The sequence below is a fragment of the Apium graveolens genome, chromosome 4, assembly GCF_009905375.1.
Source record: "Apium graveolens cultivar Ventura chromosome 4, ASM990537v1, whole genome shotgun sequence".
Lineage (NCBI taxonomy): Eukaryota > Viridiplantae > Streptophyta > Magnoliopsida > Apiales > Apiaceae > Apium > Apium graveolens.
The window spans coordinates 315529733-315549048 of NC_133650.1; the positions used below are offsets into that span (position 1 = coordinate 315529733).

Sequence of the window (19316 nt, forward strand, 5' to 3'; positions counted from 1 at the left end):
GCCCGGAGCCTCTATGATTGACAATCACTGTAATGAATTTGTTTGTCAAGCAGTTTAAATAATGAAGTCTTAAAGATTGGTTAATTTTCCTGCTAGTTAAACACATTCACGCAACTACTTGGTACTTCACGAGATTCGAACATCGCGGAGGGATTTATTATTATTTTTTGTTAAGAAAGAGGGGATGCACGCAAGTGCTTGCGCCAAGAATGACTCAAAACATTTGCATTATTGCTAATTATAATTAGTATCCTTATTAGTATATAGCTAACCATCCATTGACTTCAACTCTCCAGGCTGTTAACACAAATTTTAAAATGTTGATTAGGTGAGGTTTATATTTTCAAACACTAGTACCTCGTACTATAAATTGCACGTTATACCCTGCAACTATTTCATCACCCTCAATATCATACTCACTGCATCTTTGTTTTCTTACCATTCAATTTGAATCATATTATTACTACTAGTATTATTGAAAAATAACCACCAATCATGGTGAGTCTAAAGGACATCCCATGCGTGGGAATAGTTGTGGATAAAATATCTGAATACACAGTTGCAGCATTGTTTCGGGGTTTGAGGTACGTGTTCTGTTATATGGCTCTTGTTGATGAACTCAATTCCGAAACTGAGAAGCTTAACATTGAGGTGGCCAACATGTCCCGGAAGATTCAGGAAGAAAAAGATAATGGTAAAATTATCGAATACTATGTATTGGAATGGCAAAACGATGTGGAACGAGAGATCCGGAAGAGTGAAATAGAGTTATCACCTTCATGCAGCTGCATCGAGTTTCTGCCTATTCCGGATCCCGTCTCTCGTTTTCAAATCGGTAGGAATGCAGCAAATAAGGCCAAAACCGTAGTGAAACTCATTGGCACCGGAAAGGATTACCTTACTAAAGAAATTGCACACCTTCCACTGTTTGAAAATAGACCAAAGTCTAATAATGCATACGAAGAGTTTCAATCCAGAAGTGATGTCTATCAAAAGCTCTATGACGGCCTGGTAAACAAAGATAGTCCTCTGGTCCATGGCATATATGGAATGGCAGGGGCCGGAAAAACTAGAATGATGGAAAAATTCTGGGAAGATGCCATGAACGAGAAGATTTTTGACAAGGTGGTACCAGTAAATGTGGGAAATGAAAATTTTAACGAAATTAAGTTGCAAGACCAGATTGCTGGCTGTCTAAATTGTCATTTTAATTCGCAAGATGTGGAAAGAAGAGCTTCTCAGCTGGAACAGAGTCTAAGGAATGGGGGTAAGATTCTCCTTATATTAGACGATGTTTGGACTGAGATTCCCTTGGACAATATTATTGGAACTCCATTTACCGATAATAGTAATTCCACGGGCTCGAAAATCCTGTTGACTTCTCGACAGAAAGATGTGTTAGTGCTTAACAAGTGTGAGCATCTTGTCGAAATCAAAACCTTGAGTCCTGATGAGGCTTTATATCTGTTCGAGAACGCTGTTGGTACTCATACAGTTAACTCTCTAAAGGATGATTCCTTGGTACAAGAAGTGTGTTTTGAGTGTGGTCATTTACCATTACTCATTAATGCAGTTGGCAAAGCACTGAAAGGCAAGCGTCACAATTCGTGGAAGGATGCACGTGATCAACTCAAGAAGGGCCATTTCGAAAAAATTCCTGGAGTACCTCCAAGAGTATATGAGGGAATAAAACTGAGTATTGATTATTTAGAATATGATGATGCAAAGTCATGTCTTTTCCTGTGCTCTTTGTTTCCTGAGGATGCCAACATCGATATGAAGATGCTGATCCATTTAGCAATAGGCTCACAACTTATTCCTGATGGAGAATCAAGAATACTTGCTATGGTTGACTCTCTCAAGGCATCTTCTTTGCTGCTGGACTCTGGAAGATATAATGAAACTAAAGTTCATGATATCATCAGAGACGTAGCCAGATCCATGGCTTCCACAGATTCAGAATATGCATTTTTACACGTAAAATGCAACTCACGGTATTTTCCTTCTGATGCCGGTTCTTGTACTGGAAAATTCTTACGTTTAGATGTGGAGACTCATGATGTTCATTTCAAGGAGGATCCAGTATGGCCAGACCTGCATACCTTGTGGCTACAATGCAACAACCATCCACAACAATTCTCAGGCGGCTTCTTCAGAATGTTTGTGAATCTTGGTTTTCTGATGCTACAAAATGTGAACATATCTTTGGAGCATTTCTCTCTTCAACCTTTGGGTAATCTCAGGACACTTGATTTATTTGGGTGTGACATAAAAAAGACAGATTTTAGGCTGTTTCCCGAAAACATAATTACTCTTTGCATTTGGCATTGTGATCTCCCACGGCCGCTGGATGTATCAAACCTGAAATATCTTCAAAAACTAGAGATCCAACAAGATGGTGAATTGGTAATGATGCAAAATTTCGTATCTAGTCTATCCAGTCTAGTAGAACTACATATACCGAATGGATTCATCATTGACCATGAAGAATATCAGATGGAGCCTATAGTGATGGAGATCAGTAAATTGACTTTTGAAGATACAAATAATCTCTCTAATATAGAAAGATACAATATTTGTGTGGATTTCCCTGAGGTGTCTTATTATTCAAACAAACATTCAAGAATTCCATCAACAAAGCGGATTGAGTTGTTTGGTAATCACTGGAAATCCTGGGAAGATCTGATAGCGAGGGCTGAAGAGGTGAGATTGGAGAAGAGCGATGTTGAATTGAGTAGCATTTGCAATGACAACAGAAGAGCATTTGAAGACCTAAAAACACTGTTTGTTGATGGTTGTAACAATATGGAGAGTCTAGCAAGTGCATCACAGGATGAGATTCAGTATAGTCTTCAACCGGCAAACTGTTTCTTCAATCTAGGCAGTTTAACTATTCGTTCCTGCTCGAAGTTAAAATACCTCTTCTGCACTAGTATTGCAAAAAGTCTGGTACAACTGCAAGAGCTCAGTGTATATGATTGTGAATCTATGGAAGCCATCATAATGAATGATGGCACAAGTGATGGAGAAATCGTAAATTTCCTCAATTTAAAATCACTAAAAATCTTATATATTCCGAGACTGGCAAGCTTCTACTGGGAAGAGAAAAACATGCATTCAGGTTCAACATCATTGGTGGATCCCTCTGTTCAATATCAGCCTCTTTTTGATAGAATGGTATGCTTTTTTACTTCATAATTCAATATTATTTTTTTAAAAAAAATTTGTAATTCTTTGGTATATGCTGCAGGTTATGCTCCCTTCCTTGAATTTATTGGATGTCAGGTCGGCAAATGCGAGTGTTATTTGGGGAATGGATTGCTATGCTGACAAACTGAATTCTCTAGTTGCACACGACTGTGACAAACTGGAAATTTTGATCCCACAGGCCATGTTACACAGGCTTAATTATCTGGAATGTATACACGTATTTGGATGCAGCAGATTGAGAACCATGTTCCTACCTTCAATCGCAACTGATCTTAAGCACCTTAAGGAATTGAGAGTATATCGATGTGGGGAGATTAGTGAGATTATTGAGGCAGGCGAACAAGTAATTACTGATGATGGTATCCTGTTCCCTGAGTTGACGGATCTTGAGCTAAATAACTTGCCAAGTTTGACGAGCTTTTGGTGCTACCGGAGTGGGAAACATAATACTTGCAAGGTACATTTAAATATATATTGCTAAATGTCTCAATTTCAACATTTTATATGTTGGTCTGAGGATCTTCTATCAGTTTAGTAAATATATATGCATTTACACTGGACCATATGCCTCCAAAGTAGTGTTTTTCTTTTTTTGCAAGGTATCCCTGCCCTTCTCCAAAGTAGTGTTTTGTAATATGTAAAGAAATGAGTACTGGAAGAGGGAGGATCATTTTAATTAGGATTTTGAAATATCTGTATTTATATAGCAGATTAGCTAGGTGTTTTCAGTCTTTCAAGACAGGCAGAATTGTATAGCCAAGTTGACGTCTCATTAATTTCTGTAGGTTCCGCTCAGACTCCTTCAACTCTCCTCAATTGTTCTTAATGATTTGCCTGCTCTCAAGAGTTTTTTTCATGGTTCAAATTTCGAGTTACATATGCCGGCTTTAAAGAAGGTGGAAGTTATTAATTGTGGGCTCTCAACTCTTTTCACGGTCTCCATGTTCAGAAATTTCCAACCTGTAAACTTGGAAGTAAGGAATTGTAAATTGTTGGAGAACATTGTTGAGGATTTAAGAGGTGATGAGACTAGCAACGAGATTATCCCACTCTCTCAACTTACAACAGTTTATCTTAAAAATTTGCCAAACCTCAAAAGTTTTTTCCATAGCGCAAATTATGAGTTCTATATGCCGGTTTTGAAGAAAGTGAGAGTATTTGACTGTGGATTGTCTGATACTCTTTTCACACGCTCTGTCTTCAAAAATCTCAAACAACTCGAAGACTTAAAAGTAGGTAAGTGCAAATTGTTGGAAAGCATCTTTGAGGACGCAAGGGCTGATGAGGATACGAGAGACGAGATTATTACACTTAATCAAGTCTCTGCAGTTGATCTTGGAGGTTTACCAAAGTTAAAAAGCATTTTTTATGGTGCAACTTACTGGTGCTATATGCCAGCTCTAAAGAAAGTGACAATTGCTGGCTGTGGAATCTCTGTTCTTTTCACGTGCTCGGTGTTCCGAGAAATTCAACAACTTGAAGAATTGCATGTATCTGACTGCAAATCATTGGAACACATTGTTGAGGAGGTTGGGGGTCATGAAACTTCCGACGAGTTAAAAGGTAAGAGTATCGAATCCCCTAAACTCTCAAAAATTGTTCTTACATCTTTGCCAAACCTCAAAAGTTTCAGTTGCAGTCCGAGCTATGTTTTCAATATGCCCAATTTACATATATTGCATGTGAGGAACTGTCCCCAGATAGAATACTTCAGTTCCTCGAAAACAAACACACGGGCAGTACGTGTTTATATCGAGTGGAGGTATGAAGAAGGAATTCAAGACTTGAACGACTACATAAAACAGAATCACAAAAGAGGAAGCTTCTCAAGTGATTGTGCTGGAGAATCGAGTTATCGTAGTCAAGACCTGGGAACACAATCAGGGATAATTGAAGAAGAAAAGCCTCAGGAAACTGAGACTGACCAACCTGATCACAGTTCAGTCGAGTGAATCCTCATGTCAGTACAGCATTACCAAATCTTTAACTGATTTGTCATTCTTATCAGCTACTCTCCCGTCACGAGACAACAGGGGGAGTCCACAATACAATCGGGCACAACACAACCACTTTGTCCATCTTGTTGCCAAGCCCCAAGAATGTACTTGTATGTGTAGACTGTTGAATTTTGATTTGTGAGTTTTATTTAAGTGCTTGTACTGAATTTGTTGCATGTGAAATATAATAAAAGGGGGTGCGATCATACCAGCATTAATGCACCCGATCAGAACTCCGAAGTTAACCGTGCTTAGGTGAGAGTAGTAATAGGATGGGTGAACCCGGCAAGTCCTGGGACCGTTAGAATTTAGGGACCGTTAGTAATACGAGCATTTATGAATTTTTTTAACGGGGGTGTCAGTTATATCGAAGATATTAGGGACCGTTAGAAGATGATCCATATTAAAGACTCATACAATATTTGTTTTTTGAGAATTTACAAAAAAATACCAACTTTTCTAATTTTTTTTGTGATTTTACTGTCTTCCGATTTTTTTTTTTTGTAAAAACACGGAATCAACCACAATCAATCAAAAATCAACTAGTTGAATAAAATTTTTTTGGTTGATTAGAGGTTACATGTAGTTGCAGAAACTCGTCAAAATTGCATCCAGTGTCAAAAAACCGTATTTTTTGCAAAAAAAATATTGAAAAATTGTATTTTTGCAAATTAAAAGTATTTTTGCAATTTTTTTTAAAAATTGACAGTATTTTTGCAAACATATTTTTGATCTTGGATATTTTTCAAAAAAGCCCCTTTTTATATGAATTAGCCTATAACTGTGCGATTCATGCATTTTCTTTAACATTATATGATTTTATATATTTAATTTGAATTGGAAACTTTTAAAATATGAAATTTGTCTCAACGATTTTATTTATGTTCCAGACGATGATACAAATAATAAACATTCTGCGAAGGCTTGCTGTGGAAACACTGCTCAGATTCAAATCATATCTTACTTTAGTTAATTTCCATCTTCCTCATGGCTTGGAAATCAATGAATCTTTTGCATTCCACAGCAAACGAGATTTATATAATAATGCAATATCTCTCGGCCACATTGATTCCAATATTGTCAGTCTTTCTTATGTTGAAGGTGAGTTGTCCCGTGACTTGTTTGTAGTTGGTTCTTGCAATGGCATTGTTTGCATTGCTTCAATTGATCAAATTCACAGGTGGCTGGGCTGGAGTTCGATATTCTCAGGTGTCATAAACTTCGTTGCGGTAACTTACTTGGTTATGGGTGAAGGACAAATTTAGCCTATTTTTACACAAAATTGACAAAAATAACCAATTTCTGAAAAGTTGGCCAATTTTGGCCGATGGGATACCCAACTGTCAGTGGAGTATCCACTTTATATAAGATACCCAACTGGCAGTGGAGTATCCCATATATGAAATACCCAATTACCAGTGGAGTATCTTATACAAATTGGGATACCCAACTGACAGTAGGGTATTCAATCGGCCAAAATTGACCACTTTTCTCAGAATGATTATTTTTGTTAAATTTTTTCAAAAATCGGTTATTTTTGTCATTTTTTCCTTGCTTATTGCTATACTCTACAGATATATCTTTGGAACCCTGCAACAAAAAAAATCAAACCTCCTTCCTTCTCTACATTCCAACCTTCATAAACGCAAAAAATATATTATTCAGAAAAAATATATTATCCCTTCTAGCTTAGTTGAATTGCAGTGTGATTACATGTCAGCTAAAAAAATATATTACTCCAACTATTATAATTGTTAACAAAAAAATCACATATCTTGTATTCATTTTTTATCTCGTAACCATCACATAAAATATACAACCTTCTGCCTTATTTTAACCTAACTTTGCATATCAATATATACATATATTCATATGGTTTACTTTTTTTTGTATAGAGACCACTTATGTTCTGCAAGATAAATATTGCATAAAAACATTGCAAAACATATTATTTTGCGAATTATGCTCTACAAAGTTCCTTATTTTATTCAAAATCTTGAATATCATATATGTACTGCATGTAAAACATCACAAAAATATTTTATTCTGTAAAACATGTTAAGTTTGCAGAACATTTGTTCAGCATTCTACTTATTAAACTTAAATGATCTTCAATAATTTTAATGAATTAGTGATACCGGTAAAACATAATTCACAAAATAATATATTTTATAATGTTTTGATTGTAGAACATATGAGTTCTCCAAGATCTCCGATGAAACATAGAACTTTCCTCGTATAGGGATATTATATTTATATTTGATATATATGTGTTAAAAGTCTTATTTTATATTTAATATTTTAACTTTATTTTATATTAAGTGTCAAAATATGATTTTCTTATAAATGAGAAAAAAATCAAATTAGTTATATCTTAATTTATAAGGAGTTACATTTATTTATTTCACTAAGATGGAGATTTTCGCGGAAACAATCTCTCTACTCTTACCCTCTCCGGACACTACTGGTATGGTTGATTGATTAATTAATTTATTAAGGAGAGATATTTAGATTTATATAGAAATATTATAATTTATATATATATATTATAATAATTTTGTATTATTATTGTGTTTGACAGTAAGGCGGCTCAAACTAGATTTTATCTAAATTATAATATTTTTTTTAGTATTGTGTTAGACGGGAGGGTGGAAATAATTTTTATATAAAGTATAATAATTTTTTGTTAGTATTGTATTTCATGAGAGAAGTGCTCAAACTATTTTTTATCTAAAATATAATAATATATTATTTTCATTAGTATTGTATTTGATGGAAGGGCGGCTCAACCTAATTTTTATCCAAACTATAAAAAAAATTTATTAATATTTTTTTTATGAGAGGCAGCTCAAACTAATTTTTAACTAAATTATAATGATATTTTATTAGTATTTTGTTTGACGGGAGGGCGGCTCAAACTATTATTTATCTAGACTATAATAATATTTTATTAGTATTTTGTTTGACGGGAGGACGGAACAAACTAATTTTTATCTAATTTATGATAATCTTTTATTAGTATTGTGTTTAACTGCATGATATATAGCTTAAACTAATTTTTATCTAAATTATAATAATTTTATACTATTTACTGTGTTTGACAGGAGGACGGCTCGAACTACTTTATATCTAAATTATAATAAATTTTTTAGTAGTATTATATTTGACGGGAAAACGGATCAAACTAATTTTTATCTAAATTATAATAATTTTTTTATTAGTGATGTGTTAGACGGGAGTACGACTCAAATTTAATTTTAATAAATAATAATAAATTTGTATTAGAATTGTATTTGAAGAGAATGTGGTTCAACCTAATTTTTATTTAAAATATAATATTTTTTTAGTAATATTGTATTTGACGGGTGAGCGGTTCATATCATTTTTTTTCTAAATTATAATATAAGTTCGTATCGGAATTTATAAAATATTCATAACTTCACGCCGGTTTTATGCAGTAGTTCTTATCGAATATCATGACCAGATTTTAAAGAAAATTTTCAATATTAAATTGAATATCGAAGAATTTTAAGAAAATAATAGAATCCGGATTGTGTATATATATATATATAGCCCTAAAAGTAGACATTAAAACCCTACATTCATACGATTCATGGCTACTTCAAAAGATGCTCGTCGTCGTCCCGATGCTTGGCCTGGACAATTGTTCGTGCAAGCTCTCACCAGCTATTATATTCCAGACGATCTGATAATGAACATTCTGTCGAGGCTTCTGATGTTTGTGTTGCTACGAATAATCGATATGAACATTTGAGTTATCGTAAAGATCTTCTCCTTGCCTCTGGTATATATAATTCTCGTTCCCTTACTCTACAGATCTATCTTTGGAACCCCGCAACTGAAATATCTACGCTCCTTCCTCCTCCACATTGTCTAGCGACAAATTTTGCTATGGAACACGTAGGATTTGGTTTTGATCCACTTGTAAATGATTATAAGGTTATTAGGATTCGTCACACCTTTAGCGGAGACACACATGCATTGGTATATTCTACAAATGCTAATGCTTGGAAAGAGATTGAGTGTCCGAAAAAACGTCCACATCGTCCCATCTGTGATGCTTGTGTCAATGGAGTATTGTACTGGGCACGGGACCGTAGTATGCTAAGATACGATCTGAATAACGAGGTGTTTTCTGATCATAATTATCCTGCTAATGTGCTGAGGACTGGATACGGAAATTTCTTATATGCGCGAATATTGGAGATGAAGGATTCTATTGCTATTATTACGTATACCACTTATACCTGGATTAGTAAAAGTAAGGTGAACTTGTGGACTATCTGAAGATCTCGGTGAAATGCTGATGAAGATGAAAATCGAAGATCAGGAGATGCAGATAAGAAATTAGCTGGACCTGAAGAGAATAATATAAGAGCATAGAGAATTCTCTACAGCACATCAGTTACTGCCTTGTATTGCAGGAGTGGTTAGTTACTACTCAGCCTAAAATTACTTTTTGCTATCAATTTTAGATAACACTACTAGTTAAAACTGTGTAATTTTATTTGTCGTCTAGTAGTTTAAAATTTATATTTTGAGTTGGTGTCAATTCCTTAAAAGGGTGTCTGAACCTGTTCCAACTGAATTTGAATCCAAGTTCCAAGTTTTATCTACACTACACTAAAACTTTTAGTTTTAGCAACTACAATACTTTTCCTCGTATGATAATCATATTCAAGCATGAAGAAGCAAGTAAGGGTATATTTTCACTTTTAATGCTAATTCTGAAAAACTAAAATATCATACCAAACACAGAAGTTTCGAAATTTGTACATTACTGGCTAACAAGTTTAGAGTATTGCTCTTAACTCACTCTTTATAAATAATATAAATTATTGACTCTTACTCATTTAATATATCCTAATCTCTAACAATACTCTTTAAATTGACTCCTTGATTTATTTTTTTATATTAAAAACATCTTGAATTCACAAGAAAACTAAAGTAATAAGTGAAAAGAGAAAAATAATGTATAGAGAGTGTGTTCTTCTCTTGATAACTAATTAATATTGATAGACTTGATAATATCTTAGTTATGGAGATAGAGTGGAACACTAATACTATAAGAAAGATGTTAAACGCAGACTTCAAACCCTACTTTTGGAGGATTCATTCATGGCTAGTTCAAAAGATGTTCGTAGGATACCTGGTCTGAAGAACAATTTCATTCCAGATGATTTGCTAATGAACATTTTGCGAAGGCTTCCTGTGAAAACATTACTCAGATTCAAATCAGTCTCCAAGCACTGGCTTTCATTTATCACAAACCCTACTTTCGTTGATTCCCATCTTCGTCATGCCTCGGAAAACAATGAATCTCTTTTATTCCACACCACACGAGATTTCTATCATAACGCGATATCTCTCTGCTGCCACATTGATTCCATTGTCGATCTTCCTTATTTTGAAGGTGAGTTATTGCGTGACTTCTTTATTGTTGGTTCTTGTAATGGCATTGTTTGTGTTGCTTCAGTTAATCGAACTCACTTGTGGGTAGGGTTCCATTCTAGGCGTCGTTACCTTTGTACTGGTAACTTCCGTACTTATTCTGTTACTCTACAGTTATATCTTTGGAACCCTGCAACTAAAAAATCTAACCTCCTTCCTTCTCTACATTCTCTGGTAAAGGTAGATTCTAATTTTGAGTATGTAGGTTTTGGTTTCGATCCAATTTCAAGTGATTTTAAGGTTGTTAGATTTACTGACAGCCGTGCAATGGTATATACGACAAACACGAGTGCTTGGAAAGAGATTAAGCATCCGGAAAAAGTCCCAAGTGATTCTATTTGTGATGATTGTATAAACGGAGTTTTGTACTGGACACGAGGCGATAGTGTGATCAGATACGATTTGAATAACGAGGTGTTCTATATTCATAGGGTTCTTGCTGATGTACAAGGTACCCTATCCCCCAAATATCAAATAATGGAGATGATGGATTCTATTGCTGTAATTATGTATGAGGCGCTAGTTAAAAGTAAGGTTACCTTCTGGACTGTGGATGATGGATTTCAGAGATCTTGGACTCTAAGATACAGTTTCGATGTGGCCTATGCAGTGGAGAGGGTTCATGGTTCCATAAACAACAATGGTGATATTTTGTATAAAACTAGAGATGGAGTATGGTGGTTGCATAACTTGGACAAAAATGAGAGAAAAATTGTAAGAGTTCCAGAAGGTACAAGTGAAGTGTTCAAGCATACCGAGAGCCTAGTGTCGATTACAGGATCAGGATCTGAAGAATTCAGTGAAATGCTAATGAAGAGGAACACGAAAGATCAGGAGATACAAGTAAGAAGTAATGGGAGCTCAAGTACTGAATTCTCTAATGGAACCTCGTAAAAAAGACAATTCCAGAGTTGCCTCTGTATCAAAGTGCAGAGTCTTCAGTATTGGACACAACACATAATACATTTATAGAAGTCATCATGTTCTTGTTCTTTGCATTCTAATAGATTTTAAACTAAATTTATCAGATTGAATTTCAAAACAACCGTGTTGGTTTCAAAGATAATGTGATGAAAAGCTCAAAATTTACATGATCTGGAGATATGCTCAATGCGATAAAAAGACATGAATTCATTTCAAATGCTAGAAAATAATCCATGCCTGGATATGCATACTCCTACCATCTTAACTATCAGCAACTTTTGTTTTTCTTTTTGCAGCAAGAGCTTCCTCCAGATCTTTTTGTGATAATGGCCTGGGTTCCTGACAAATAAAGCATATAAAAATGAGTGGAGTTATAACAAAGTGAAAATAAAAATCAATTTAGCAATTGTGATGAATTGGCCATACACAGAAGATTTAATCCTCCTACATATTGAACTCAATACTAAGTGCATAGGCAGGATTTCGAGTGTATAATCTATGTCTTAGACAGATGAGACATTATGTTTGTGGTCACTGCCACTCAAATACACTCCTAGGTGTCGTTTGGATCATGTGATTTTAAAACTAGTTAATGTGATTTGAGCATTAGAATTTCAATACAAATATGTACTAGAATGTCATTCTCATTCTCGTTAACCGGGTTAGAATCCAAGATTGAAATGATTGACGGGGCTAATGCGAAAAGTTAATAGTCATTCTTTCCTTGGAGCTTCATTTAAAAATTTATTTATAGTGTGCCTTACAAAAGTAACATGTAGGACAAAAAATACTCACCAATGATTCCAGTCCACTCTTTTCAGCATTAAGAAGGTCCCTGATGGAAAAATAGGCTGCCTGCTTGCAGAGTTCAAAAAGATCTGAGCCGCTACACCCATCACATAAACTAGCAATGTGGTCAATGTCAATTAGACTCTCCACCTTCTCCCCCTTCAAGATAACCTTCAATATATTAACTCTCCCCATGTGATCAGGAAGTCCAACTTCAAAAGTCTGTGGCAAACGTCTAAGTACTGCTTCATCAAGCTCTGATGGACGATTAGTGGCCGCAAGAACCATTACCCTTGCATTTTCTGCATAAAATATCAGAAATTAGTAAAACCTTAACTAGAAATGAACAAAATCTTAACTAAAAGATGTAACAATTCAGGGTAAATCAAATAAAATTTAAAGAGAGCGTACGATCAGTGATGAGACCATCCCATAGCGTCATGAACTCGGTCTTCATTCTTGTGTCTATTGCATGTTCTTTGGAATTTCGTTTTTTCAAACAGCTGTCGACCTCATCAATGAATATAATAGCAGGCTGGAGTTTGTGTGCCATGCTAAATAGAGCAGCCACTGAAAATTATTTTGCAAATATTAGTTTCAAAACTAAATTGCATATTCCTCCATTACCAGCCAAGCTGCTTCTGAACAACTTAACAAAAAATGTTTTGGGACTGGAACACAGGAAAGGATAAATGTAATTTAGAGGACACGAAGCTCTTACATACTAATGTAGGACGGAGACTTATTTCAGACCAACTGTAAATCCTTTTTGAATTCTTTCGAAGTTTTTGAATCATCGAAATTAAAAAGTCAGGTCAACTTGGCTCATATGCACAACTATGATTCTCCCTTACTAGCCAAGCTGATACTTTATACCTTCGTGCATAAGACACATGGAAACAGGGGCGTAGCCAGAGATTAAAGTTAGTGGGGTCAAAATTTGAAAATTTTCGATAATTTAAATATTTATTATATAAATTTTATTTTAGTGGGGTCAAAATATTAATATTATGTGTAAATTTTGACAGAAATATGACTTGTTTAATAAAAATTAATACTTAATTTCAAGTTGACTGGGGTCAACTGACCCCACTGCCCAAAGGCTGGCTACGCCCCTGCATGGAAAAGTCCTTGGACCAGACACTATTTGATACTACTCTTGGACTAAACATTATTTGATACTACTAAGGCAGGCAGCGACAAAAAGTTGTAGAACTGAATAATTGAAATATAAAATTGGCCCATGCAAAAGAGAACATTGAAATCAAATATAACAAAAATTTATAAAATTTGGATCATGCGTCTAATCAACCTGATACTATACACTCACCATGTTTCTCTGCATCACCTATCCATTTGCTGACAATGGTTGAAAGCTTTACGTTAATAAAAGTTGCCCCCGACTCTTTTGCAATAGCTTTTGCGAGCATAGTTTTTCCTGTGCCTGGAGGTCCATATAACAACACACCTTTCTGAGGACCAAGGAGTTTTCCTTGTGTAAAAAGTTCCGGTCTACGGAGTGGGAGAATGATCAATTCATACAGTGACTTCTTTATGTTTTCCAGCCCTCCAATTGAATCGAATTCCACTTCGATTTTATCAGGATTAATAACATCCTGAGCTATGGCATCCTGTACAATATCGTTATCTCAAATCATCAAAATGAATCGAAAACTTATACTTAAATAATTATATACTTTCAAAATGACATCTCTACTTAGTGTACGTGAATATGTTAAGGATGTCTTAGTCTCTTGTCTTAAACCAAGATTCAGTGTAATTAGAATATGTTCAGCATAATATAACTCTAGTTTTCTTGCGAACATGTTTCCAAAATTCGGTTCAAGGAGAGATCTCGAATTCGAGGCCACTCACCCCAATTATACTTGTTGATCTATTTGTCATATGCAAAACATATTTTTACTAACAAGGAAACTTCAGCATATGGCGTACAAATTGGATTATTATAAGACGTTCTATGATATGTACTTAAACTACTACAGTTATCAAAAATAATGCAGCTAAGATATATGTGTGGAAACTTTCAGAACTTTGATGAATGAAAATGCATATAACTATATAAGATATAAGTACCTCGAAAGAATTGGTTCCAAGTGCTTTTGTGTATCCCTGACGTTTTGTTTTTTGTTTTGCAGCAAAAGCTTCCTCCAGATCTATTTGTGATAATGGCCTGGGTTCCTGAAAAATAGTGCACATACTGAAGACTCGTATGTAGGAACTTGATCAACATAGAAAAGCAGTAGAGTTATAACAAGATGAAAATAAACTGAAACCTTTAGAGCAATTGTGATGAATTGGCCAAACACAGAAGATTTCATGATCCTCCTACATATGGAACACAATACTAAGAAATGCATGGACAGGATTTAGAGTGTATGATCTATGTCTTGGACACATGGGACATTATGTGTGTGGTCACTGTCACTCAAATACAGTCCTAGGTGTTGTTTGGATCATGTGATTTTAAACTGGTTAATGGTAATGAGAATTAGATTTCAATACAAATATGTATCAGAGTGTCATTGTTATTCCCATTAACTGGGTTAGAATCCATCTCCAAACTGCATCTCAGTCACATCGGTAATAAACTTCATAGTTCTGGACATACATATTTTCAACCTGGACATTCAGTACCCTGTAGTCCCATGTTTAGGATCGTGAATGTTTTAGGTCCGACTTTCATATACTAATATTCAGTATAACCTACCTTTATTACTATAACTATTTAATTTGGTACCTAAGGCAAACAACTCTGAATCTACAAGTAAACTAGTGCACTAGTACTACTTAATGGTTATGCCAAGCAGTGAATATAGTGAATGCTTACAAAGGCGACGAGAAGTTTCTGGACATAATAGTTTAATTCTAGCTTAGGATAACTTCCTCAATGAGGTTTGCCATCACAAAAGAATGTCCGATTTTCTAAGATTTCCGATCAGTAATTAGTTGTCCCCTACACAAGTTTGAAATAATTGATGGGGATGATGCGAGAAGTTTATAATAATTCTTTCCTAAGAGCTTCATTTAAATAACTAGTGATCTTGTGCCTTACAAAAGTAACATGTAGGATAAGAAAACTGACCAAGGATCCCAGTCCACTCTTTTCAGCATTTAGAAGATCCCTGATAGGAAAATAGGCTGCCTGCTTGCAGAGTTCAAAAAGATCTGAGCCGCTATACCCATCACATAAACCAGCAATGTAGTCAATGTCAATTAGACTCTCCACCTTCTCCCCCTTCAAGATAACCTTCAATATATCAACTCTCCCCCTGTGATCAGGAAGTCCAACTTCAAAAGTCTGAGGCAAACGTCTAAGTACTGCTTCATCAAGTTCTGATGGACGATTGGTGGCCGCAAGAACCATGACCCTTGCATTTTCTGCTTAAAAATATCAGAAAACAGTAAAATCTTAACTAAAAGATGTAAAAATTGCACTAATTATATTGGCACTGATCCGTGAAAGCTAAACACAGTTATGACATGAAAAGAGAAACTGTGAGATTAATATTAAATCAGGGTAAATCAAACAAAATTTTAAAGAGAACGTACGATCAGTGATGAGACCATCCCATAGCATCATGAACTCAGTCTTCATTCTTGTGTCTATTGCATGGTCTTTGGCATTTCGCTTGCTCAAACAGCTGTCGACCTCATCTATGAATAAAATAGCAGGCTGGAGTTTGTGTGCCAAACTAAACAAAGCAGCCACTGGAAATTATTTTGCAAATATTAGTTTCAAAACCTAAATTGCATAATCTTCCCTTACCAGCCAAGCTGCTTCTGAACAACTTAATAAAAATGTTTAGGGACTAGAACACATGAAATAATAAATGTAATTTACAGGACATGAAGCCCTTACAGACTACTGTAGAACAGAGACGTATTTCAGACCAACCGTAATTTTTTTTAATTTTTTTCGAAGTTTTTGAAACATTTAATAAGCCAGGTGAACTAGGCTAATAAGCACAACTATGATTCCTCCTTACCAGCCAAGCTGATACTTTATCATTGTACCCCTTCGTGCATAAAACACAGTCAGAAGTCCTTGGACCAAACATTAGAGCAATCAGTAACGACAAGTTGTAAAACTGAATAACTGAATTATAAAAATCGGTCCATGCAAAAGAGAACATCGAAATCAAATATAAAAAAAATTTGGAAAATTTGGATCATGTGTCTAATCAACCTGATACAATGACTCACCAAATTTCTCGGCATCACCTATCCACTTGCTGACAATGGTCGATAGCTTTACGTTAATAAAAGTTGCCCCCGACTCTTTTGCAATAGCTTTTGCGAGCATCGTTTTTCCTGTGCCTGGAGGTCCATATAACAACACACCTTTCTGAGGACCGACGAGTTTACCATGTGAAAAAAGTTCCGGTCTAAGGAGCGGGAGAATGATCAATTCACGCAATGACTGCTTAATGTTTTCCAGCCCTCCTATTGAATCAAATTTCACCTCAATTTGATCAGGTTTTATAACATCACCAGCTATGGCATCCTGTACCATATCATTGTCTCAAATCATCAAAATTATTCAAAAACTTGTACTTACATAACCATTTACTAAATGTTTTTGGTTTCTTGGTCGATTTTTCTCAAAAGTAAAACGACGAATGCAGCTAGAAAAAACAATAAATTATCTAGAATCGGTGTTACAGATTTCGGAAATCGGAACTATTCGTTTGAGGTACCGATTTACGATTTATCGGACAATTTTTAAAAAATCGGATAATTTATCGGCGATTTATCAGAAATCGGTCAAATCGAACAGATATTTTTGACCGATTTTTGAGCGATTTATCGGTGATTTTTGAAAAAACGACCGATTTTTATAACAGAGTCTAGAATCATCAATGGTTCTCACGGGTATTTCGTCAAACAGGTCACGTACTTAACTTTAGTACAGTACTCATTAAAAAAAACTATGTAAACTTCGCAAAAAAAAAACTATCTATAAAATAAAAACTCATGCTTGAAATTACAAAATTATAACAATGCAACAAAAATAGATAAACTCTCTTGCTTTCTCCTGAGGAGGTCAATAATTTAATATAATTTCACTCAAAAAATAATTAATATAACAAAAATCTCCCAAGAAGGTCAATAATTCGATATAAGTTAAAAAATGCGGGAAGCTTTTAACTTCTCCGGAGAAGGTCAATAATTCAATAACAATAAAAATACATAAACCTCGAAGAATATATAAGAAAAATATACCTCGAAAAAATTATGGGTTATAATATTTTTAATTTTTGTGGGACGCCGCTTTTTAAATCCGAGTTGATGTCGGTTGGAAAGGAACATCCATGCTCCAAAAGCAGCCGTGAGTGCATAAACGACGCAATCTATGGGAATTATTATTGGCTCCCCCATGTGATTGATGTGATTTTTTTCTCGAGATTTTGCGGAGAAAGTATGCAATAAGATCTTGGTTTTTATATAGATTTTTGGTCTATGTAACTTGCTCTGCAAGATTAGGTTATAATACTTTTTCCTTGATTTATGTGTCCTATTATACTTTTTTTTACTATTAAATTGTGCCGTATCTAATAACAAATAATAATAACAATTATATAATGGGAATTGGAAAATATATGAAATTATTTTTAGTTTTTTAAAATAATGAAAATTGGAATTTTAATTTATTATCAAAGTTGAGTCAAATTAATCCAAAAAAAAATAATGCTAGATCCACAAAATTGTATACAAATTTAGCAACAGAGATGACATTTGAGTACTGACAGGCCAGAAGTAACCAAACCCAAATAAAGGAACAGAAGCCCAAAGAGGTAACAATCCACGCCCAAGCTGGGGTGGCCCCCCGGCGCCACGTGGCACAGGACAAAAGAGTCAACTGTCTCATGTTACCCAAAATGGAACAATTGCATCCCAGCTGTCCATAGGTAAAGATCCCAAGACAACTCTGATGGAGAAAGGACATCTGAGCACACAGTCCATCCGAGCCATCCACGCACTCACCAACCAAGAATGATCAAAGGCTAGGATGAAGAGGTACAAACCCCAAAACCCTAAATCTTGGGACTATAAAATGCCCCAAAAAGAGGGTTTTAGGGGTTGAAAAACATTTGACTGCTACACACCTATACACACACCACTATACATATTTTGAATAACTTCTTTTTCCCTCTTCTTCTTCTTCTTCAAAAAACCCATTTCTTACTCTCACACCGGAGTTGCCGCGGGAAACAACCCCCCTCCGGTTCTGTTTTGCAGAGACCCCTACCTAGCAGGTTGACCTCACTCCAACCGCTACGGAAACTGGATTCTAGCTCACGTGAGAAAGGAGAAGACCCGGGAAGAAACAGAGTTATCATTGGCGCTAGAAGGAGGGGCTGAACCTCCGGTGGTGTGGTGTCATCTCCAGCTACATTACACAGCTCCAAAAGCCAAAGAAATTCTTTCTCTGGTAAGAACAAAAACCCTCACTCTCTTCACAGCTCACTGTTCTTATTTTTCCCTCCAGAACATTCACACACCCTGGTGCACCCCTACTACTATCTCCCATAATCTGTTCTGAAGCTAATGACCACGAGAAAAAGCAAAACTTCGATCTCCGGAACTATTCAGCCCACCGTTTCCCCGCTCAGGGACGGCGAGATGGAAGATATAGAAGAAGAGCCCCCCATAACTCGTGCTTCATCTCAGCTCCAGCCCGGAGACTAAAGGATAACTATAGGGAAAGCATCCCACAAGTATGCTGAAACCTCTACAAACCCTTGGGGAAATATGACCCCGGAGCAGATTCAAGCGGCTATGAACCTGTGGAAAGAAAAGAACAAGGCTCCTGAAACCCGCCCCGAGGACCAAGAAGAGCACTCGGAAGAATCGTGGGGCTCAATTTTGGACCGAATTGGCAGAACTAAGAGGCCGTCAGAG

At 35.5% G+C, this 19316-nt stretch overlaps 4 protein-coding genes across 4 annotated transcripts; 3 read left to right on the forward strand and 1 right to left on the reverse strand.

Annotated features, from left to right (window-relative positions):
• The first annotated feature begins 292 nt into the window (after positions 1-292).
• LOC141721862 (putative disease resistance protein At1g62630) lies at positions 293-5429 on the forward strand. The gene is made up of 3 exons (XM_074525003.1): positions 293-3177; positions 3251-3667; positions 3996-5429. The coding sequence occupies exons 1-3, from the start codon at positions 496-498 to the stop codon at positions 5160-5162; spliced, it is 4266 nt and encodes a 1421-aa protein (XP_074381104.1). The 5' UTR covers positions 293-495; the 3' UTR covers positions 5163-5429.
• A 3391-nt stretch (positions 5430-8820) lies between these two features.
• On the forward strand, positions 8821-9515 carry LOC141720266 (F-box protein At1g47340-like). Its single transcript, XM_074522616.1, has 2 exons — positions 8821-8949; positions 9045-9515. Exons 1-2 carry the CDS (start codon positions 8821-8823, stop codon positions 9513-9515), a joined length of 600 nt encoding a protein of 199 aa, XP_074378717.1.
• Positions 9516-10346: 831 nt separating this feature from the next.
• LOC141720267 (F-box protein At2g21930-like) lies at positions 10347-11573 on the forward strand. The gene has a single exon (XM_074522617.1). It carries the CDS (start codon positions 10347-10349, stop codon positions 11571-11573), a length of 1227 nt encoding a protein of 408 aa, XP_074378718.1.
• Positions 11574-11662: 89 nt separating this feature from the next.
• On the reverse strand, positions 11663-17906 carry LOC141721864 (cell division control protein 48-like). The gene is made up of 9 exons (XM_074525004.1): positions 17637-17906; positions 16617-16917; positions 15963-16121; positions 15496-15791; positions 14487-14591; positions 13723-14023; positions 12804-12962; positions 12399-12694; positions 11663-11942 (listed from the first exon to the last, which is right to left on the reverse strand). The coding sequence occupies exons 1-9, from the start codon at positions 17790-17792 to the stop codon at positions 11865-11867; spliced, it is 1851 nt and encodes a 616-aa protein (XP_074381105.1). The 5' UTR covers positions 17793-17906; the 3' UTR covers positions 11663-11864.
• Positions 17907-19316: the final 1410 nt, after the last annotated feature.